We start from the raw sequence: 22,412 nt of genomic DNA, 5'->3' as shown, positions 1-22,412 counted from the left end.
CCGGAGCAGGGCCAACATCTGGCTGGTTGCACCTCTGGGCCAGTCATTGTAAGAGCACTGCGCATGCTCTCCGCCGGTCACGGCGGCGATCACCGCGCATGCTCGATGCCGGCCGCTCCCCCGCGGAGCGGCAGGTGACGGAACGCGCATGCTCCCTGCCGGGAGCGCCGAACGGCGGCGGATGATGCGCATGCGGGGTTGCCGGCGGGTGGGTTGTGCGCATCCTCAGTCCCGGTCGGGTGCCGGCTGGTTGCCAGGGGCCGGGCTGCGGGGCGGGGGCAGTCGGCTGACGGGATAAGAAGGCGGGCATGAGGCGGCTGGTGTGTCAGAGGCTCGGGGGGACGGTCCGCTTCGCTTCGGCTGCAGATACGTCCAGCGCACCGCAACCGCCGCTATGCCCATCAAGGTAAGAGGAGGGAAGGGGCGGGGGGGCCAGACTGCCCTTTGCAACCCCCTGGGGGGCTTGCATTGGGCTCCCTGCACCCATGGGTGCTGCCAACCTCAGGGGTGCCAACTCCCCCTCGCCCCTGCACCCGTGCATCGAGCCTTGGTTGCGGGTCCCGCCGGCCGCACATTTGCCCTCGCACCCTCTCTATCACAGCGCGGTCGAGGCCGTTCGGCCCACCGGTGGCTAGCAGCAGCAGCTCCCATTTGGAGGGAGGGGTGGGGGTGGGTGCTGACGGGGAGGGAGGGGAGGGGTGGGGGTGGGTGCTGACGGGGAGGGGTGGGGGTGGGTGCTGACGGGGAGGGGAGGGAGGGGTGGGGGTGGGTGCTGACGGGGAGGGGAGGGAGGGGTGGGGGTGGGTGCTGACGGGGAGGGGAGGGAGGGGTGGGGGTGGGTGCTGACGGGGAGGGGAGGGAGGGGTGGGGGTGGGTGCTGACGGGGAGGGGAGGGAGGGGTGGGGGTGGGTGCTGACGGGGAGGGGAGGGAGGGGTGGGGGTGGGTGCTGACGGGGAGGGGAGGGAGGGGTGGGGGTGGGTGCTGACGGGGAGGGGAGGGAGGGGTGGGGGTGGGTGCTGACGGGGAGGGGAGGGAGGGGTGGGGGTGGGTGCTGACGGGGAGGGGAGGGAGGGGTGGGGGTGGGTGCTGACGGGGAGGGGAGGGAGGGGTGGGGGTGGGTGCTGACGGGGAGGGGAGGGAGGGGTGGGGGTGGGTGCTGACGGGGAGGGGAGGGAGGGGTGGGGGTGGGTGCTGACGGGGAGGGGAGGGAGGGGTGGGGGTGGGTGCTGACGGGGAGGGGAGGGAGGGGTGGGGGTGGGTGCTGACGGGGAGGGGAGGGAGGGGTGGGGGTGGGTGCTGACGGGGAGGGGAGGGAGGGGTGGGGCGGGGTGGGTGCTGACGGGGTGGGGGGGGTGGGTGCTGACGGGGAGGGAGGGAGGGGTGGGGGGGGTGGGTGCTGACGGGGAGGGAGGGGGGGTGGGTGCTGACGGGGAGGGAGGGGAGGGAGTGGGGGGTGGGTGCTGACGGCGAGGGAGTGGGGGGTGGGTGCTGACGGCGAGGGAGGGAGGGGTGGGGGTGGGTGCTGACGGCGAGGGAGGGAGGGAGGGGTGGGGGTGGGTGCTGACGGGGAGGTGTGTTTAAAATGCAGGAGTGTGGAATGCATAGCCAGGGGGAGTGGTGCAAGCAGATTTCTGTGCACCCTTTAAAGGGAACTGGATAGACAGCAAGTTTATTGTTTTCCTCAGGCATGTATACACAAGGGTATAAATGCCATGGAAATTAGCCTTCAGCAGCAGTGCAGTATGTTCCAAGGATAAACCTAACTTAGATTAATGAAAAATATTAAATTAACAAATATTTGCAGGACTTGCTGTATTGTTCTGTGATTCAAGACAGCTGTGGCTTCCAGGATTTATTCTTGTTCTGCTTGCTCTTTCCCGTAGCCCTACCAGTTGCTCTGCCTTTAATTTCCTTGTGGGTGTCCTGATTTGCTGTTTCCAGTCTCTTTTGCTTTCTTCAGTAACTGGTTTTGCTGCACCGCCCGCCTGTCTCTTTGATCCATCACTTTGAATTTGGGCCCTGTTCTCGTCGACCTTTTGTTTTTGCTAACAGGGAAAATTCCTTCCCCTGATCTGCCGTATCTCCTTTTGGTTTTTGAGTTCAAGTAATTAAAGAAATCAGGAGTTTAAAAAAAGCTAGTCTGGTTAACCATAAAACTACCAGATTCATAAACCCATCTGGTTCACTAGCTTCCTTCAGGGAAGGAAATCTGTGTCCTTTGCCAGTCGACTGTATTTAAGAAGTAAAAAAAAACTTCTAAACTGGAAATACTCAGCAGGTCAGGCAGCATCTGTGGAGAGAGAAACAGAGTTCATGTTTCAAGTCCCTGAATTTTTTTCAGCACTTTTTTTGTTTTTATTTCATATTTTCTGTTTTTTTAACTTTCGTATTTTAAAAGGTACAAGTTTTCTAGGCACAAGTCATCAAAGGGATACTGTAAGGGAGCAGGAAGGTGGTCTTGAAGTAAGAGATTAGCCATTGTTAGGTTGAATGGCAGAACGGACTCGAAGGGCTGAATGGCCTTCACCTGCAGCTTTGCATAATTCTGACTGATATGTTCTTGTCGTCTGGAGAAATTATTTTCAGTGGACAGAGCCACCTGTATGTTTGTTGAGCTTGCACGTTCTCTCCCCGGGTGCTCCAGTTTCTCCCCACATCCCGAGGGCGTGCGGGTGGGTGGGTTAATTAATTGGCTGCTGCCAATTGTCCCTGGCGTGTAGGTGAGGGGTAGGAGCGTCAGAGGGAAGTTGAGGGGGTGTGGGAGAGAACAGGTAGTGGGGAAATGAGACTGGGGGCTGGCATGGAAAAGATGGGATGAATGGCCTTGTGTTGCAAGGAAATGTGGTGTGGGGGAATGTAGTTTATTATTGTCACTCGTACCGGGGTACAGTGGAAAACTTGTCTGGCATACCATTTGTACAGATCAATTCATTACACAGTGCCTTGAGGTAGTACAGGGTAAAGCCAATAACAGAATACAGAGTAAAGTGTCACAGCTACAGGGAAGCACATTACAGGTAGACAATAAGGTGCAAGGTCATAACAAGGTAGATTGTGACCTCAAGAATCCATCTCATTGTATAAGGGAACCCCCTTTTCCTCCTGGCAGTGACCTTGCGATATTCTGCTTCCCCTGCCCGAGGCAGGTAGTGCCTTTTTAATCCTAAAGGCAGCACCTCTGACCGTGCTCCTTCATCTCCACTGGGCGCGTCTGCAGAGGTTTCTGTGCACGTGATTGGGGGGCTCCAGTTACAGAGAGGAGTGGTACCCTCCAAGGCAGGGTTGGGAGCAGCTTGAAGCTCGCTGAGAGACCGTTTCTGTGCCCCATTGCACTCTGTCCCCCCCCCCCCCCCCCCAGTTCAATTTCAGGTTTGCTAACTGCTGCCTTTGTCTGAGCTTGCGGTTGTTTTGGAAACAGTGTCTAACCACTGTCTAATCTAACTGATATCTCAGGAAAGAGATGCTGAATGAATGGTATTGCTAATTGACTTATTGTTATGTATACAGATACCATGAAATGCTTTTGTCTGCGTGCCATCCAGACAGATTGTACTTGTGTATCATCAAGGTAGTAAAAAGGAAGACAGAATGCAGAATATAGTGTTGCAGAGAGAGTGTAGGCAGACGATAAAGTGCAAGGGCCATGACGAGGTAGATCGGGAGATTGAGGTTTAATCTTTTATCATATCAGAGGTCCGTGCTCTGGTACGTGCTCTCAGGCTTTTGTATCTTCTGCCCGATTTGGGGGGTGGTGGGGGAGAGAGAGAGTGACTGGGGTAGGAGGGGTCCTTGATTATGTCGGATGTTTTCCCAAGGCAGCGGGCAGTGTAGACGGAATCAGTGGAGGGGAGGCTGGTTTGTTTGCTGGTGATGTATGTTGTGGTAACAGGTGGGCAGAACATTGCTGTGTGTTTATAATGTGCACGTTTTCGGGCTATAGGACTGTGCCTCGGGCAGACATTTCATGCCACCCCCTCCCTGCCCCCAGCTGTGTCATTAACCAGAGGCCATTAACATCGAGCCTAAAATCCAATCTAATTTGGTGGGGGGGGGGGGTGTGTGGGGAACACCCTCGGCGCAAGAGAGTGGGGTACAACGAAGTATCGCTCCTGCAAGGCACATCCGAGGTGATGAGATGGACAGAGAAGGGAGAGAGATGAGAAAGCCTGTGGGTCTTGCAGCAGATGGCCTGACTGGCTTCGTGGTGTCTTTGACTATGGCTGAGCCCATGCCCGTCTCTCAGCCCTTCCTCCTTCGATCCCCTTGCGTTCCTGCAGAGCTTTGAACATTGGTCGGTGGAAGTTGCCTGGTCTTGCCTCTGGGGAAAGTAGCTGGGACCTGTCCCCAGTTCAGTAAACATATCGTGTGTGCACAGGAGAGGGCAGGGCTTGAAGCCCATAATCTGGGACATGTTGAGATGTGCACTGTGCTCGGGACAGGACTATAGCTGTAGGAATTAAAAGCCTTCCATGACCCGCTCTTTCTACACCTCTGGTATTTTGGCACTGCTGTGGTAACTTGTAGCAGCATCCCTTATCGGTGTTTTACAAAGACTTGCCTGGTTAAGTTGCTGGGCTGTGGCTGTCCTGCAGTTCCGAGCTTCCCGTAAAGCAGCTGTCAAACCTTGCAGCAATGCAGTAGCTTCATCCCTGCTCTGGAGCCTCTGTGAAACACCCCTCCCCACTTCCCTCCAGTCCCTGGCTGCACCTACACAGGGAATTCTGCACATCCTGCAGAGAAACAGCCCGAGGACGGGTGACAGCGGGCTGGAAGGGATGGTGGGGCAGTTGTAGTCTCGGGCAGGCCATTCTGTCCATCAGGTCTGTTCTGGCTCCGGGTAGAGCAACCCCATTCGCCCGCTCTCTTCCCCACAATCCTGCACTTCTATTTCCCCAATCGCCGAAGCGATTTCCTTTTGGAATTTCTCTCTGAAGGTGAGCGAGTTGACCTTTTACCTATCTCTTGCCTGCACCTACCTATCACCACCCTGTGCCCACCCCGCCTCTCCTCTTTTGTCCACCTATCACTGCTCTGCTTTTCCCTCTTACATCGGGCTTCCCCTTTTCCTATCTTCAGTCCTGAAGAAGGGTCCTGACCCTGAAACGTTGACCGCCTGCTTTTCTCCACGGATGCTGCCTGGCCTGCTGAATACCTCCAGCGTCACCGTGTTTTTCATCTCGATTCCAGCATCCGCAGTTTGTTTCTCTGAGAGCCTAATCCGATGTGTATGTTGTGGCTGAAGTCAGACAGCACAGAAATGGACTCTTCCAATGCTGATCTTTCTTTCCATCTACACTGATCCCATTTGCCTGCATTAGTTCCCCAACTATTGACAGCAGAGGTGTCGTGGGACATAATTTGAGAATTTCAACTTAGTGGGTAGAGCCGCTGTCTCCCAGCTTCAGTGACCCAGTTTCAATCCTGACCTCTGGCGCTGTCTGTGTGTGTGGAATTTGCACGTTCTCCCTGTGACTGCGTGGCTTTCCCCCGGGGGCTCCGGTTCCTTCCCACATCCCAACGACATGCGGGGGTCAGTGGTTTAATTGGCTGCTGTAAATTGCCCCCCTAGTGCGTGGGTGAGGGGTAGAATCTGGGGTTAGTTGATGTGGGGAGAATAAAATGGGATCAGTGTAAATGGGGTGGTTGATCAACAGCATGGACTCGATGGGCCGAAGGTCTGTTTCTACACAGTATCACCGTGACTCAATACAATTTGCTGCTTTAAGCACACAGATGGACGAGCTCTATTTTAAGCTGTGCACTTCATGCATATCTGACATGCGGTGCGATAGATGTCTCCAGAACTGCCTCGTCACTCTCGATTTCCCCCCTAGTCAATACATAACCACCACAAGCGAGAGTTTAACTCTAATCTTTAAAGTCGCTGAGAGATTAAATGTTTGACCCTGAGCAAACCTTTGTGGGCAGTTGCTGCCAATTTAAAAAGTTACTCACCTGTAAAAGTTTATTGCCCAAGATTACTTCAGACACCGAACCACAGCAGGTGGAGAAGCAAGTCGGTTTCAACACACCGAAATTTCCCTAGTCTTCCCCCTCCCTACCAGCTAGCAACTTCCTCCTCTCTTTCCTGTATTTCAGATTGCGTTTTTGTTCCCCAATCGGTTAGTAATCACTGTGTAACAGGATCTGTTTCCTGGCCTCTGACCTGCCACTGCCGTTGACTGCTTCCTCGAGTCACGGGCAGTCGGAGATGGACATTAAGAGCTGGTGTTGCTGGTGATGTCCACATCCCCTGAGTGTATACCTTTGTTTATTAATAAAGAGCCCACGATAAGGGGTTAAACTGTGAAACCATGTCAGCCACAGCCCCCTCTGGCTTGAGCTCCACTCCTGAAACATAGGCACTAAAGTCGAGCTGCCTGCAAATTTCTGAGGCAAACAAAAGATTCTGACACCCAGCGCTGACTTGGAGAAGTACTGGTCTTCGTTAGTCAGCACTCAATACAAGAGGAGGGAGGTTATACTCCACCTTTGTAAAACATTGGAGTAACCTAGGAGTGAACATCACCAATAGTCTGTCCTGGTCCAACCACGTAGATGCCACAGCCAAGGAAGCTCACCAGTGCCTCTACTTCCTCAGGAGGCTAAAGAAATTCAGCATGTCCCTGTTGACCCTCACTAGTTTTTATAGATGCACCATAGAAAGCATCCTATCCAGATGCATCACGGCTTGGTACGGCAACTGCTCTGCCCGGGACTGCAAGAAACTACAGAGAGTTGTGGACATCACGGAAACCAGCCTCCCCTCCGTGGACTCTGTCTACACTTCCCGCCACCTCAGTAAAGCAGCCAGCATAAACAAAGACCCCACCCACCCACCCAGGACATTCTCTCTTCTTCCCCCCCCCCCCCATCGGGCCGAAGATACAAAAGCCTGAAGGCACGTACCACCAGGCTCAAGGACAGCTTCTATCTCACTGTTATAAGGTTATTGTGTATACATAGTCTTGTATACAGACTATATATACAATAGTCTTAGTTCCCTAGTACAATAAGATGGACTCTTGACCTCACAATTTGCCTCTTTATGACCTTGCACCTTATTGTCTGCCTGCACTGCACTTTCTCTGTAACTGTAACACTTTATTCTGCATTCTGTTATTGTTTTCCCGTGTACTACCTCGATGCACTGATGGGATGAAATGATCTGTATGGACGGCATGCAAAACAAAGTATTTTCCACTGTCCCTCGGTACATGTGACAATACTTAAACCAATTTACCATTGGTCAGACCTCAGCTGGAGTGCTGTGTGTGGTTCTGGTCACCCCACGCTAGGAAGGATATGACGGTGCTGGAGAGGGTGCAGAGGAGATTCACCAGGATGCTGCCTGGGATGGAGCAGTTCTGGTTACGAGGGGAGAGGCTGGGTCTGTTCTCCCTGCAGCAGAGGAGGTTAAGAGAGGACGTGAATGAGGGTACAATATTACGAGAGGCGCAGATAGAGCGGACCACAGGAGACTTTCCCTTTATCAGAGGGGAATAAAACTCAAGGACGTAGACTTTGGATGGGGGTGGGGGAGAGGTTTGGAGGGGATCTGAGGGGGACCTGGAACACACTGCCCGAGAGAGCGGTGGCCGACGGCATTGAAGTGTCCAGACGAGCACTTGAATCGCCCAGGTGTAGGGGGCTACGGCCCAAGTGCTGGGAAATGGGAGTAATCCGGATGGCTGCCCGCTGGTCAGCATGGACGTGGTGGACCGAATGGCCTATTTCCCTGTTGTGTGGCCCTAGACCCAGCAGAGTTTGGCACTAAAGGAGCACTGCTGTCAGATGGGGCTGCAGTTAAACTGGTGCTCTGTCAGGTGGGTGGCATTGTTTCGGGAAGAGCAGTCCCCCACCCCCAACACCCCTGACCCTCCCTTGGAATATCCATCCATAAAGCAACATTGCTAAGACATGAGGGAAAATAGGAGCAGGAGTAGGCCACTCAGCCCCTCTACCCTGTCCCACCATTCAATACAATCATAGCTGATCTGCTCCCAGGTCTCATCTCCTCTGTGACACTTCCCCTACAGCCCTCAATTGGTATCGGTTTATTATTGTCACGTACCAGGGTGGGGAAAAAAAACTTGTCTTGCATACCGATCGTACAGGTCAATTCATCACAGAGTGCACTGAGGTGGTACAGAGTAAAAACAATAACAGAATACAGAGTAACCATCTTTCAAAAAGTTATCTCCCATCTCCCTCCTCTTTAATTATCCCCCCCCCCCCCCCCCCGTCACGTCCCCTCTGGGTCCGAGATGTTTCAGTAAAATCGAATGTCATTCTTCTAAACTCCCAAGAGAACACAGCCTGAACTTGTTTGGCCTCTCTTGATGGGACGATGTGCTGTTTTAATCCCCTTGTTTAAGAAACAAACATTGAGGACGTTCCAGGAGATAGTCACCAGGCCAATTCATCTTGACATCTACCCTGTCATTGCTGCCAAAACAGTTTGGGTGTATTCCACCACACTTTGAAATGGCAGAGCTTTTCTCCCCCGGAGTAAGCACTTTTGCCCCTTCCTGTATGGACTCGATGGGCCAAATGGCCTTGTTCTGTGATTTCCCCACCCTGTGGGATTGCAGCGGCCCTCTGACTTGGCGGCCCGCTCTCTGCATGCGGATTTCTTCCCTCAGGTGCGCGAGGAACTTGCGGAGAGAGAGAGTTGGACAGGTCTCCATCCACCCCACCTGGGGTGGGCTCCTTCCTTGCTCGGGGTCTCTTGAGCAAGAATCAGTTCACACCGTCAGCACTGGGTGTCGGAATCTTTTGTTTGCCTCAGTAACTTGCAGCTAGCTTTCAGGAGCCACCGTCAGTCAAGCTACTTAATTATCAGATATTTGACCCAGCGAGTTTGTACAACTATTCCACAGAAACAGGCACACCCGATGATTAGTCAGGTATGAAGTGATGTGTAATAAGAGGCAAGATATTGTACCTTCTGCACTCTTCCCTCCCTTGAGCTGTTGTGATCAATTTGCACACCCAAGGGTGGGGAATCTCATTTGTAATGAAGTCCCCTGACGTACCAATATGCTTGTTTGCTCATTACCCAGGGCTTCCCAACAGGCACTCCGTTTCACAAATTCTTATCCTTGTTTTCGAATCCAGCCATTGAGACACAACTGGCGACGGTTCTCCAACCAGAAATATTAGCTCAGCCCGACCTGCTGAGTGTTTCCAGCAACACACACACAAAATGCTGGAGGAACTCAGCGGGTCAGGCAGCATCTATGGAAGGAAATGAACATTCTCTCTTCTTCCCCCACCCCCATGGGGCAGAAGATACAGAAGCCTGAAAGTGTAGACCACCAAGCTCGAGGACAGTATTTGGGCAGGCACGGTAGTGTAGCGGTTAGCGTAACACTTTACAGCGCCAGTGACCCCGGGTTCAACTCCCGTCACTGTCTGTAAGGAGTCTGTACATTCTCCCCGTGTCTACATGGGTTTCCTCCCACATTCCAAAGACGTATGGGTTAGGAAGTTGTGGGCGTGCTATGTTGGTGCTGAAAGCTTGGCGACACTTGTGGGCTCCCCAGAACACTCGATGCAAAAGATGCATTTCACTGTGTGTTTTGATGTACATGTGACTAATAAAGACGTCTTTATCCCGTTGTTGTAAGACCATTAAATGGTCCCCTAGTACAATAAGGTGGACTCTTGACCTCCCAATCTACCTCGTAGTGGCCCTTGCACCTTATTACCTACCTGCATTGCACTTACTCTGTAACTGTAACACTTCATTCTGCATTCTGTCATTGCTTTTTCCTCAATGCGCTGATGTGATGAAATGATCTGTATGGACGGCACGCAAAATGAAGGTTTTTTTCACTGTACCTCTGTACATGTGACAATAATAAACCAATTTACATTTTGGGTCGAGACCCTTCATCTGACCCTAAAGTGTCGACTGCTCATTTCCCTCCACAGATGCTGCCTGACCCACTGAGTTCCTCCGGCTCTGTGTGTTGCTCCAGATTCTGGCATCTGCAGTCTGTTGTACCTCCAGCATTCTGGCTTATTTCAGATTTCCAGCTTCTGCAGATTTTTTTTTGTTACAAATCATTTACTTCTGGATCTGAAAGAGTGACTCATTCCTGTCTGGAACTGACAGCTTATTGCACTAATAAAGCAGTGTGTTGCAAGGAAGGAAATTGGATTTGTAGGACGTCCTTGCAGCCAAAAGTTCCTCACACCCTAATGAGTAATGTGGGCATTGTTGCTGCTTCTGCATTGGGTAACAAGGCAGCTGGTTTCTCTTCCTGCACAGCAGCTGGGAGTAGTTCTACCTCGCTGCTGTCAGGTCTGCGATGCCTTCCCAAGATGGTCCTACCTTTTTACCACCTTATCTGGAAGCACATCTGACAGCTCGGCAGCAGCCCCTCAGCTCGGCAGCAGCCCCTCAGCTCAGCAGCAGGAGGGCTGGGCCGCCATTCCAGGAGGCCTGCGCTTGTCAGAATCACTAGGTAGAGCCGTATGGCACAGAAATGGGCCCTTCGGCCCATCGTGTCCATGCTGAGCCTTTTGCCCATCTTCGCTAATCCCACTTGCCCACATTAGGACTGTATCCTTTGTTTTGCCTACTTAAACATCTGAGTTAAATAGGGGATTGTATCTGAATCCACCTCCTCCTCTGGCAGTGCATTCTGGATATCAACCACTGTTTTTAAAACAAAACCTTCATCCCCTTTAAAACTCCTTCCCCTCACCTTAAAACTTTTGTGTTTGATACCCCTATCGAGGGGGAGGGGTAGTTTCTGACTATCTGCCCTATCTATGCCTCTCATAATCTTCTATACTACTTTCAGGTCACCCCTGAGCCTCCTTCGCTCCAGGCAAAACAAGCCCAGTCTGTCCAATCCCTTCCCATAACTAAAGTCCTCCAATCCAGAAAACATCTCTGCACTCTCTCCAGTGCAATCACATCCTTCCTGTAGTCTGGCGGCCGGATCTGCGCACAATGCTCCAAATGTTTCAAGACCAGGCAGGAGTGAGAGGGCCGTGGGGTCGCGCAGCGGTCAGAGCTGCTGCCTCACAGCCCCAGAGACTCGGGTTCAATCCCGACCTCCGGCTGTGTGTGTGTGTGCGTGTGTGGACTTTACACGTTCTCCCTGTGACTTGCGTGGGTCCGTCCGTCCGTTTTATTCCCCCCCCACCCCTGCGCTCCCATTTCCTCCCACATCCCAATGACGTGTGGGGTTGGTGGGTTAATTACCTCCCTAGTGTGAGGGGTAGAATCTGGGGGGGGGGTGGGGGGGGGTTGGTGGGGAGAATGGGTAACAGGGAAAGTGAATGGAGAACAGTGCTGCGTGTAAGCTGCCAGAGACAGAATGGTCTGACCTCTGTATCACGAGGAGATACAGGAGGGGACTTCAGAGCTTTAATTCACCCTCCCAATCCAGCCCAGATGAAGTGTCAGGACACAAAACGTCGACCATCCATCTCCCTCTGCAGATGCTGCCTGACCCGCTGAGTTCCTCCAGCATTTTGTGTCCTGTTTCAGGCTCCAGCATCTGCCGTCTCTTGTGTCTCAAAACTCTGCAGCATTGGGTAACACAATCTTTCCGTCTGTCTCAGAAATACCTGTTTCTACCAGTCATCATTTTGGCTCAGTCTTTCATTTCCCACTCATACAGTCTGGCCGACTGTCACGTCCAAAAGGTTTGCTATTAGTACAATGCACAAAAGGATCTTAACTGCTAAGTCATTAAAGATGTTCCATCCGTTCACCTCTCCCTCCCTCCCTCCACTTCTACTGAAAACCAACTGCTTTCTCCCTTCCCCAATTCTGACGCAGGGTCCCAGACCTGAGACGTGAACTGTCGTAGCTAGGAGATGGATGTTCCCCGCACTCATTGGCCCTTAGACCCACAACACAGCGCACACTACACCCACTGTGAATGGGAAGGAGAGACACCTGTCTGCAAAGGTTAGGCCTCACTCAAGCCCATGAAGTCACACAGGCCCTTTGGCCCATTGAATCCATCAGCTACCCATTTACAACAATCCCATTTCATTTTCCCTACATTCTCATCAACTTCCACCCCCCCCCACCAAGATTTTACCCCTCACCCACCCAATAGGGGCAACTTACAGCTGCCAATGAATGCACTGACCCCACACGTTGGGGAATCAAGAACTAGAGGGCACAGGTTTCAGGTGAGAGGGGAAAGATTTAAGAGACCTGAGGGGCAACTTCTTCAGACAGAGGGTGGTGGGTATATAGAACGAGGTGCCAGAAGAAGCGGTTGAGTCAGGCACATCAACAACATTTAAAAGTCACTTGGACAGGTACATGGATGGGAAAGGTCTAGGGGAACGTGGGCCAAATGCTGGCCAATGGCTAGATGCGCCAACTTGATCGGACGTGGGAGGGAACCCACATGGTCACGGGGAGAATGTGCAAACTCCACACACGCAGACAGCGCCGGAGGTTGGGATCGAACTCGGGTCTCAGGTGCTGCGAGGCAGCGGCTTTACCCGCCGTGCTGCCCCGTGTGTTTTCTCTTTGCGGCGTCGAGAGAGAAGAGTCAGAGCCAGCAGGAGGGGGAAATGCATGGTTCCTAGAATCCTCCGGCCCTTGTGTCTTGAATGGGGACAGGGCCACTCACTCTGGAAGCAGATTTCCCTGTGGTGACTGGGCCCAGTCCCCGGTGGCTCACAGGCAAGATGTAAACATGTTTGTCGCTCCAGCCTTCGCTCCAGCCTTCACTCCCGAGCAGGACGACAAGCCACCTGCTCTTCCTCCCAAATCGGGAGGCTTTTTTACTTGGAGACTGCAGACACTGGAAACTGGAGCAATACCCAACACGCTGGAGGAACTCTGGGTCGGGCAGCATCTGTGGAGGGGGAAGGAACTGTTGACGTTTCGGGTCAAAAGTCCGATGCATTGAGAACTTGTACTGCTTGTCAAGCCTCTGAATAACACAGCCGGAATGTGCACACCGTGAATATCGGGTGCCTGAAATGAACAAACCAGATGGTGCTGGAAATAACCAGACAGCTTGGGTGTCAGCTGCAGAGATGGGAACAGTGTAACCTCTGTCGCTTTTCAACATAGGCACGGTAGTGTAGCGGTTAGTGTAACGCTATTACAGCACCAGTGACCCAGGTTCAATTCCCGCCGCTGCCTGTAAGGAGTTTGTACGTTCTCCCTGTGTCTGCGTGAGTTTCCTCCGGGTGCTCCGGTTTCCTCCCACATTCCAAAAAGACGTACGGGTTAGGAAGTTGTGGGCACCGGAAGCGTGGCGACACTTGCGGGCTGCCCCCAGGAACGCTCTCCGCAAAAGATGTATTTCACTGTGTGTTTTGATGTACATGTGACTGATAAAGAGCTTATTTTAAATCATGAGCTCTGCATGTTGGCTGTCACGTCTTGGGAAGTCAAACCACGGTTGGCATTTCACAGTGAATGGTAGGGCCCTGGGGATTGTTGTAGAACAGAGGGACCTAGGGGTACAGGTACATCGTTCCCTGAAAGTGACGTCACAGGTAGACAGGGTGGTGAAGAAAGCATTTGGCACCCTGGCCTTCATCAGTCAGGGTATCAAGTATAGGAGTTGGGATGTTGTGTTGCGGTTGTACATGATGTTGGTGAGGCCACATTTGAAATATTGTGTTCAGTTTTGGTTGCCCTGCCGTAGGAAAGATGTCATTGAGTTGAAAAGAGTGCAGAGAAGATTTGCAAAACGTTGCCAGGACTCGAGGGACTGAGTTACAGGGAGAGGTCAGGCAGGCTGGAACTTTTATTCCTTGGAGCATAGGAGACTGAGGGGTGACTTTATAGAGGTGTATAAAATCATGAGGGGCATAGACAGGGTGAATGCATGCAGCCCTTTTCCCAGCATTGGGGAATCAAGAGCTAGAGGGCACAGGTTTAAGGCGAGAGGGGAAAGATTTAAAAGAGACCTGAGGGGCAACTTCTTCACACAGAGGGCGGTGGGTATATGGAACGAGCTGCCAGAGGAAGAGGTTGAGGCAGGTACAATAACAACATTTAAAAGACACTTGGACAGGTCCATGGATAGGAAAGGTCTAGGTAGATGTAGGCCAAAAGCAGGCAAATGGCTAGATGGGCATCTAACAGCCAACTTGATCGGCAGGGACCAGTTGGGCCGAAGGGCCTGTCTCCGTGCCATATTGCTCCATGACTGCTCCTCTCTCCACAGCTGCCGGCTGGCCTGCTGAGCATCTCCCGTGTCCCGTTTTCAACCCGGACAAATGTCCCAAACAGTCCGGGGACATGGAAGGAAATGAGCCCAGAGACCAACTTGAGATGCAGAATTCCTTCCAAGAGAAGGAACTAGGAGAAGATAGTGTAACGTAGGTTTGAGATTGAGGTAAAAGCATTTCTGATTGTCGAAGAGTGGGATTAATTGCACTGTGGTAGATGTGGCTTAAGCAGAGATTTAATAGTTTTTTTTAAATTGCCTTTCACTATTGCAGTAAAACTCCAGCATTCAATGACCTTGGTATCAGATTAGCATGTTCTTTTTTTTAAACTTTTGGATGTTATTTTAATAAAACTCTGACACATTTCCACTTTTTTTTTACATGTTACACGGCATGATCAACTTTAGAGTCAAATAAAGGAAACAGGTCCTTTGGCCCAGCAAGTCTATGCTGACCTCAGTGTCCACCAAGCTAGTCTCATACCCCTGTGTGTTTGGCCCATATCCCTCTAAATCTTTCCTACCCACGTACCTGTTGCGTCTCGGGTCCCCTTTAAATCTTTCCTTCAATCCATGCCCTCTAGATTTTAGTTCCCCTTCCCCAGGGAGAGAAAAGACGGTGTGCGTTCACCCTATCTATGCCCCTCATGATTTTATGCAGAATGAACCCGGCGTCTTTAAAGGGAGCAGGGAGTATACGTGTGCTCTGCCCACCGATGCTCCTGACTGCTGGTATTCTGGACCCCAACCCTGGGTCCAGCCCCACACCCTCCCACTGGTCCAGACCCCCAAAAGATTGTTTGTTGGCTCTTGGACTGTACTCACTGGAATACAGAAGAATGAGAGGAGACCTCATAGAAACATCTCGAATGTTGAAAGGACTGGACAGAGTAGATGTGGCTGAGCTGTTTTCCTTGGTGGGTGAGTCCAGGACTAGAGGGCGCAGTCTTAGAATTAGAGGGTACAGGTTTTAAACCGAGATGAGGAGAAATTTCTTTAGCCAGAGGGTCGTGGATTTATGGAATTCGTTGCCACATACAGCTGTGGAGGCCCGATCATTGGTGGTGTTTAAGGAGGAGATTGATAGGTATCTAATTAGTCAGGGTGTCAAGGGATATGGGGGAAAAGGCCGGGAATTGGGGCGAGATAGGAATAGTTTAGTTTAGCTCATGGAGCAGACTCGATGGGCCGAATGACCTGCTTCTGCTCTTTTGTATTGTGATCTTGTGAAGGTAAGGGCATCTCAAGGTCGGTCAGAGTTTAATTGCAGCCTGCCTTGTGTGTATGGATATACATGTGTATGGATATACATGTGTGTGTGTGTGTGTATGTGTGTGTGTATGTGTATACTAATAGTAAAAACACAATTTCACCCTCCGATTTGCCTCTGGTCCTCCCATTTCCCGTCCCCTTCCCCTCCTGGTTCCAACCACCTCCCACCCACACATTTCACCCCCTGATTTCTTCTCCCCCCCCCCCCCCCCCCCCCCATCCAGTTCCGTCAGCCCGGCACCTCTCCCCTAGTGATTCCCATGATCACCTTCCTTACTCGTCAGATCCCCGCACCGGTAACCTTTGTTTGCCCCCAGTCATCACCCTCCAGCCTCTGCCTCCCCATCCCCCTAGCTGGCTGTGTCTGCTTTGCCGTCCTTCGCCCTCCCTCCGGTCCACCAATCACCTACCGCCCCCCCCCCCCACCCCCCACCTTCCCCCTCTCTCCTTTATACCGTCCCTCTCCCCCCTCGGCCCCGATACAGGGTCTCGACCCGACACGTCGACCATCCCTCTGCCTCCACGGATGCTGCTGGACCCGCTGAGTTCGTCTAGCAGTTTGTTTGTTCCTCCAGATTCCAGTATCTGCCATCAAAGTCGAGTTCACTGTCGCATGCACTGGTGCAGTGAAAAACTTACTTGCAGCAGCATCACAGGCACATAGATAAGCAGCCTTCACAAGAAAAACATAAATTAAACCAAAATTATACACTATTCTTACAAGAAAGAACACAATTAGAATTTTTTTAAGTCCACTTTAGTGCAAAGAGGTCAGTGTTGCTAAACTGTAAAGATTAGGGTTGTGCAGGTTGGTTCAAGAACTGAATGGTTGAAGGGAAGTAGCTGTTCCTGAACCTGGTGGTGTGGGACTTCAAGCTTCTGTACCTCCTGCCCGATGGGAGCTGTGAGAAGATGGCACGGCCCAGATGGTGGGGATCTTTGATGATGCACGTTGCCGCCTTGAGGCAGCGCCTCCTGTAGATACTCCCAACGGTGGGGAGGGATTTGCCCGTGATGTATTGGGCAGAGTCCACCACTCCCTGCAGCTTCTTGCGTTCCTGTGCATTTGAATTGCCGTACCAGACCGCCATGCAACCAGTCAGGGTACTTTCAACAGTACAATCTGTAAAAAGTCTCTTGTATCTGCGTGTAAATCTCTTGCCTCTGGGTCAGGGGGACAGAAGTAGCCATCTTCTTTCAACTTGTTGCAGTGTGCGAGGGACTGGCTTCATCTTCAGGGAGCCAGGCGCCAGTCCGTGGGAGACGCGGCCAGTAACATATCCGTTCTGTCCCACCGTAGGTCGGTGACAAGCTGCCTTCTGTCGATGTCCATGAAGGGGACCCCCACTGCATCGTCAACATCGCAGAGCTCTTCAAGGGGAAGAAGGGGATCCTGTTCGGCGTGCCGGGGGCTTTCACACCGGCCTGCCATAAAGTACGGCGCAGTCTTCCACGTGTCGGTCCCGCAAACCTCCTCCCCTTTCCGTCCCTCGTTGGATTTTGGCAGGCCATTCGACTGTGTGTTCCGTCACTGAGCAGGCTTAATGAGTGCCTTGTTCAGGCAACGACCATTGCTTCCTCCCGGCCTGGCAGCCATATAAAGTCACACAGCAGGGAAACAGGCCCTTCGGCCCAACTAGTCCATGCCGACCAAGGTCCCCACCTGAGCTAGTCCCATTTGCCCACGTTTGGCCCATATCCCTCTAAACCTTTCCTATCTACGAACCTGTCCAACTGTCTTTAAAGTTGTTAATGTACCTTCCTCAACCACTTCCTCTGGCAGCTCATTCCATATACGGACCACCCTCCGGGTGAAAAAGTTGCCCCTCAGGTTCCTATTAAATCTCTCCTCTCTCACCTTAAACCTGTGCCCTCTAAGTTCTTGATTCCCCAACCCTGAGAAGCAGACTGTGCACATTCACCGTATCTATGCCCCTCATGATTTTATACACCTCTATAAGATCACCCCTCATCCTCCTACGCTCCAATGAAAAAATTTCTACCTCTCTCCGTAGCTCAGTCCCTCAAGTCCCAGCAACATCCTCGTAAATCTCCTCTGCGCTCTTTCCAGCTCAATGGCATCTTTCCTATAGCAGGGCAACCAAAACTGAACACAATGCTCCAAATGTAGCCTCACCCACGTCTTGTACTACTGCAACATGACGTCCCAACTTCTGGTGTGCCAAAAGCCGCCTTCACCACCCTGTCTGCCTGCGACGCCACTTTCAGGGAACCATGTACATGAACTCAGAGGTCCCTCTGTTCCACAGCACTCCCCAGGGCCCTGCTGTTCACTATGGAAAGTCCTACCCTCATTTGTCTTCCCAAAATGCAACACCTCGGACTTATCCAAATTAAACTGCATTTGCCATTCCTCGGCCCACTTCCCCAGCTGATCAAGATCCCTCTGTGAATCCCGATAACCACCTTCGCTGTTCACTACACCACCTATTTTAGTGTCTTCTGCAAACTTCCTAACCATGCCTTGTACATTCTCATCCAGACTTTGGCACAGGACAACCCTCCCAACACACTGAGGAAGACATTGAAACCTCTTGGGGGGTGGGGGGGGGGGGTTGGTTCTACAGAGGGTGCAGGAAAAATTTGAGCATGTTCCATTTATATCAATGACTGGGACGAAGGTGTTGATTGTAGGGCTGTGAAATATAATGACAGGATGAGGGCAGGGGTTAACCCACAGAGGGGTATCGATAGGTTAGGTGAGTGGGCAGAGATGTGGCAAACGGAGTTCAATGGCCACACAGACGGTGGTGAAGCAAGTGTTTGGCAAGCTTCATCGGACGGGCCATTGAGTACAGGAGTTGCGATGTCCTATTAGGAGCCGTTGGTATTGTGTGTGCAGTTCTGGTCGCCCAGCTATAGGAAGGGTGTCATTTCAGCTGGAGAGGGTGCAGGAAAGATTCATGAGGATGTTACCAGGACCAGAGGGCTTGAGTTACGGAGAGGCTGGGACTGTTTTCCCTGGAGCGAAGGAGGCTGAGGGGTGACCTTATGGAGGTTTATACAATCATGAGGGGAATAGATAAGGTGGACGGTCACCGTCTTTTCCCCAGGGTAGGGGAGTCTAAAACTAGAGGGCATGGGTTTAAGATGAGAGGAGAAAGATTTGAAGGGGACCTGAGGGGCAAGTGGGTGGTGGGTGTGTGGAACGAGCTGCCAGAGGAAGTGGTAGTGCCGGGTACGATTACAAGGTTTAAAAGACAGGTTCGTGGATGGGAAAGGTTTAGAGGGGTACGGGCCAAACACAGGCAACTGGGACTGTCTCGGCTGGGCAGCTAGGTCGGCATGGACGAGTTGGGCCGAAGGGCCTGTTTCCGTACGTGTAACTCTGAGCAGGATAGGGCACCGGGGGGGGTGATGGGGGGGGGGGGGGGGGGGAGGGAGTCCCCTCCCGCCTGGGGAGGGGTTTCTCCCCATCGGTGGGGTGCGAGTCGAGTTGCCCTCCCTTGCCCATGTCCTGGCAGAAATCTGGGCAGAGGGAGTGTTATAGGCAGGGTGAAGCAGGGAGCCACCCCAGGCATCTACCGGGGGGGGGGGGGGGGGAATGGGGACGGGGTCCGGCCTGTGGCGGACCGCTGTAACACTGCCTTCTCTCTCTGTGTCTCTCCCCTTGCTCAGGACCACCTGCCCAGCTACGTGGAGAGCTACGAGGAGCTGAAGAAGAAAGGCATCGACATCATTGCCTGCATTGCTGTCAACGATGCTTTCGTCATGAAGGCCTGGGGCAACGAACAGAAGGCCGACGGGAAGGTGAGGGAGAGGAGGAAGGGGTGTCCGTGCTGACAGCCTCTCCGATTGCACCCTGGGAATGGGGATTAATGCTGCTTGGAGGGTGTTGGGGATTTTGCTGCCACCACTCTGCAGACAGCTGGAGGTTGAACGTTGGAGAAACCCGCAGACTCTGGAAATCTGAAACCAAGTCCGCAAACGCCCAGCAGGTCGGGGCAGCGTCCGTGGAGAGAGAGCGAGAGAGAGAAACGGTGCTGAAGTTTCGGGCTGAAGACCTCTTGAACCCTTTCGGGTCTCCAGCCAGTTCTGACGAAGGGTCTTTTAACCTGAGCCGTGAACTCGGTGACTCTCTCTCCACAGGCGCTGACTGACCTGAGTGTTTGCAGCGTTTCCTGCTTGTGTAGCGTCTGGGCGCTGCTCCCTGCCCGGGTGCCGTGGGCACAGTGTCTGGACAAAGGGACTTCAACATCTGTTGTCATCGTAACCAAAGTACACTTATCGCCATCTGCAGGGAACTTGCCTAGTAATGCTTAGCATCATTGTGCTCTCTCTCTCGCGCTGTCTCTGCCTCGTGCTCTCCTCCTTCCCCCCCCCCCCCCCCCCCCACCACCACTCAGGCTCTGCGTACTATGGTCGTTTTGCCTCACTCCCTGCTGTTACAGAAGGGGATGGGGCCAGGCAGCCGGAGCAACAGTCGCCCACTGAGGCAGTGCCCTCTGCCAGTAACTCTGGGGCTGAGGGTGACCTTCTGATGGACTGGATGCTGCAGAGGCCCCCCCTCCTGGGCTCTCCACACCCCTCCCCTGCCGGTACAGACCGGCGAATCCATCGGGAGGGGAGAGAGCTACAGTCACAGCAGGGGCTGGCGGTTGGAAAGCAGGAGGTCTGTCTGCGCTGGGGTTGTTTTCCCCCTCCTGCCCCTTCCCCAGCTCGTGCCTGCCGCACTGGTCCTGAAGCAGGGTGGATCGTGGTGAGTGCTAATGTCTGCTGCTGTCTCCTCCAGGTACGGATGCTGGCTGACCCCACCGGTGCCTTCACGCGGGTGAGTAACAAATGGCCACCGACCCCTCTCTCCCCGCGAGAGCACGGTGCAGCAGGTAGTGCCGCTGGCTCCAGGCCCCAGAGACCCGAGTTCAATCCTGACCTCCGGTGCTGTCTGTCTGTGTGGAGTTTGCATGTTCTCCCCGTGACCGCGTGGGTTTCCCTCCCACATCCCAACAATGCGTGGGACCGGTGGGTTAATTGTCCCCCCCGCCCCCGTTGTGTGGGTGAGGGGTAGTTGATGGGGGTGTGGGGAATGAGTTGCAGGTAAGTGATGGGAGCTAGCACGTTCCTGATGGGCCGAATGCGAGGTAACGGAGGAAGGCTGCCAGTCGGAGGGTGGCTCAGCTACCTGACTGCTGGGATACATAGAACAGTACAGCACAATACAGGCCCTTCGACCCACAATGTTGTGCCGACCTTTAAACCTCGCCTAAGACTATCTAACCCCTTCCCCCCACATATCCCTCTATTTTAAATTCCTCCATATGCTTATCTAGCAATCTCTGGAATTTGACCAATGTACCTGCCTCTACCACCGCCCCAGGCAGCGCATTCCATGCCCCAACCACTCTCTGGGTTAAAAAACCTCCCTCTGATATCTCCCTTGAACTTCCCACCCATTACTTTAAAGCCATGCCCTCTTGTATTGAGCATTGGTGCCCTGGGAAAGAGGTGCTATCTACTCTAGCTATTCCTTGTAATATATTGTACACCTGTATCATGTCTCCCCTCATCCTCCTCCTCTCCAAAGAGTAAAGCTCTAGCTCCCTTAGTCTCTCCTCATAATGCATACCCTCTAAACCAGGCAGCATCCTGGTAAATCTCCTCTGCACCCTTTCCAACGCCTCCACATCCTTCCTATAATGAGGCGACCAGAACTGGACGCAGTACTCCAAGTGTGGTCTAACCAGAGTTTTGTAGAGCTGCATCATTACCTCGCGGCTCTTAAACTCGATCCCCTGACTTATGAAAGCTAACGTCCCATAAGCTTTCTGAACTACCCTATCCACCTGTGAGGCAACTTTCAGGGATCTGTGGATATGGACCCCCAGATCCTCTGCTCCTCCACACTGCCCCCAATGATCACCAGCTCAGCAGGGGGAAACCCCAAACCTCCCCCACCCCCCTCTCCCAGGATTTCCTTCCTGCCCCAGGGCCGGTGTAATCCCTCGATCTCTCACCCCCTCTCCTCCGAATCACTCTGTCGCAGCAGTGAGTGAAACCTCCTGTCACGGAGCCCCAAAGCACGGAAACAGGCCCTTTGGCCCACTTGGTCCGTGCTGATTCAATCACCATTTAATGTCGGTCCCATTTCATTCTCCCCACATTCCCATCAACTCCCCTCACCCACACACTAGGGGGGGCATTTAACCCACTGACCCCTCTCCCGCACGCCATTGGGAGGGAACCGGAGATGCCCGGGCAGGGGGTTGTTGGGGGATCCCACGCCGTCACGGGGGGAAGGCACAAACCCCGCACAGCGACGCACTCGGACAGCGGGCGGAGGTCGGGATCGAACCGGGGTCGCCGGAGCCGGGAGGCAGAAGTGCCCATCTGACAGGCGGGACCCGAGGGTTAACACTGCCAGTGGGAGCTCGGATCTTGGCTCTGCCATGCCCTGCCTCAGCCAAGCACGGGGCAGGGAGTGTCTGCACCTGCCTGAGAATCGGGTTCATTATGACTCTCTTATGTGACATGAAATTCACTGTTTTGCAGCAGCAGGACAGTGCAAAGGCATTAAAAAATCTATAAATTACAAAATAAATAGTGCAAACAAAAAAGGAACCATGAGGTAGTGTTCACGGGCTGTTCAGAAATCCTAGCCCGCACCTCGAGACTCTGTGGGCCTCCCTCCCTGAACTGACCTGTATCAGAGCAGTTGTGGCCCTCGCACATGTGCTCAGGAAGCGCTTTTCTCCTTGTAAATGCTCAAACCCAACGGTTAAACCACATGGTGGATGTGGTGCGCACTTCCCCTTCCCTCAGACGCACGCTCTGTGTCTCAGATACCGATTCCTGCTTCTCTCATTCCTCTGACTACCCCCTCTCTCAGATTTCCCCCACCTCCCCACACACCCCACCACTGCATCTCGGGACTTCCTGACTTCTTGGACACTCTCGCACCGCACCCCCCACCCCCTGCACAAATCACCCTCCCCTTCTTC

The 22,412-nt window shown here is 53.0% G+C and overlaps 2 protein-coding genes across 2 annotated transcripts in view; both read left to right on the top strand.

Moving 5' to 3' along the window:
• The first annotated feature begins 248 nt into the window (after window positions 1–248).
• prdx5 (peroxiredoxin 5) lies at window positions 249–20,497 on the top strand. The gene is made up of 4 exons (XM_052045300.1): window positions 249–406; window positions 16,754–16,888; window positions 19,093–19,224; window positions 20,207–20,497. Exons 1-4 carry the CDS (start codon window positions 395–397, stop codon window positions 20,480–20,482), a joined length of 555 nt encoding a protein of 184 aa, XP_051901260.1. The 5' UTR covers window positions 249–394; the 3' UTR covers window positions 20,483–20,497.
• A 1,164-nt stretch (window positions 20,498–21,661) lies between these two features.
• The window catches only part of fosl1a (FOS like 1, AP-1 transcription factor subunit a), a 14,655-nt gene continuing 13,904 nt past the window's right edge, over window positions 21,662–22,412 (top strand). The window contains exon 1 of the mRNA XM_052044957.1: window positions 21,662–21,793. Within this exon, the coding sequence (XP_051900917.1) occupies window positions 21,662–21,793 (132 nt within the window). The remainder of the gene's footprint in view (window positions 21,794–22,412) is intronic.

Source organism: Pristis pectinata, chromosome 38 (genome assembly GCF_009764475.1).
Source record: "Pristis pectinata isolate sPriPec2 chromosome 38, sPriPec2.1.pri, whole genome shotgun sequence".
Taxonomy (NCBI): domain Eukaryota; kingdom Metazoa; phylum Chordata; class Chondrichthyes; order Rhinopristiformes; family Pristidae; genus Pristis; species Pristis pectinata.
The sequence above is the reverse complement of the archived record's forward strand: the minus strand, read 5'-3'. Positions and strand labels throughout refer to the sequence as shown.

Bases quoted from the DNA above. Each gene is read 5' to 3' on its own strand.
- prdx5 (XM_052045300.1), top strand. The intron at 16,889-19,092 runs GTACGGCGCAGT...CCCCTTGCTCAG, and splicing joins TCACACCGGCCTGCCATAAA to GACCACCTGCCCAGCTACGT. The intron at 19,225-20,206 runs GTGAGGGAGAGG...TGTCTCCTCCAG, and splicing joins AACAGAAGGCCGACGGGAAG to GTACGGATGCTGGCTGACCC.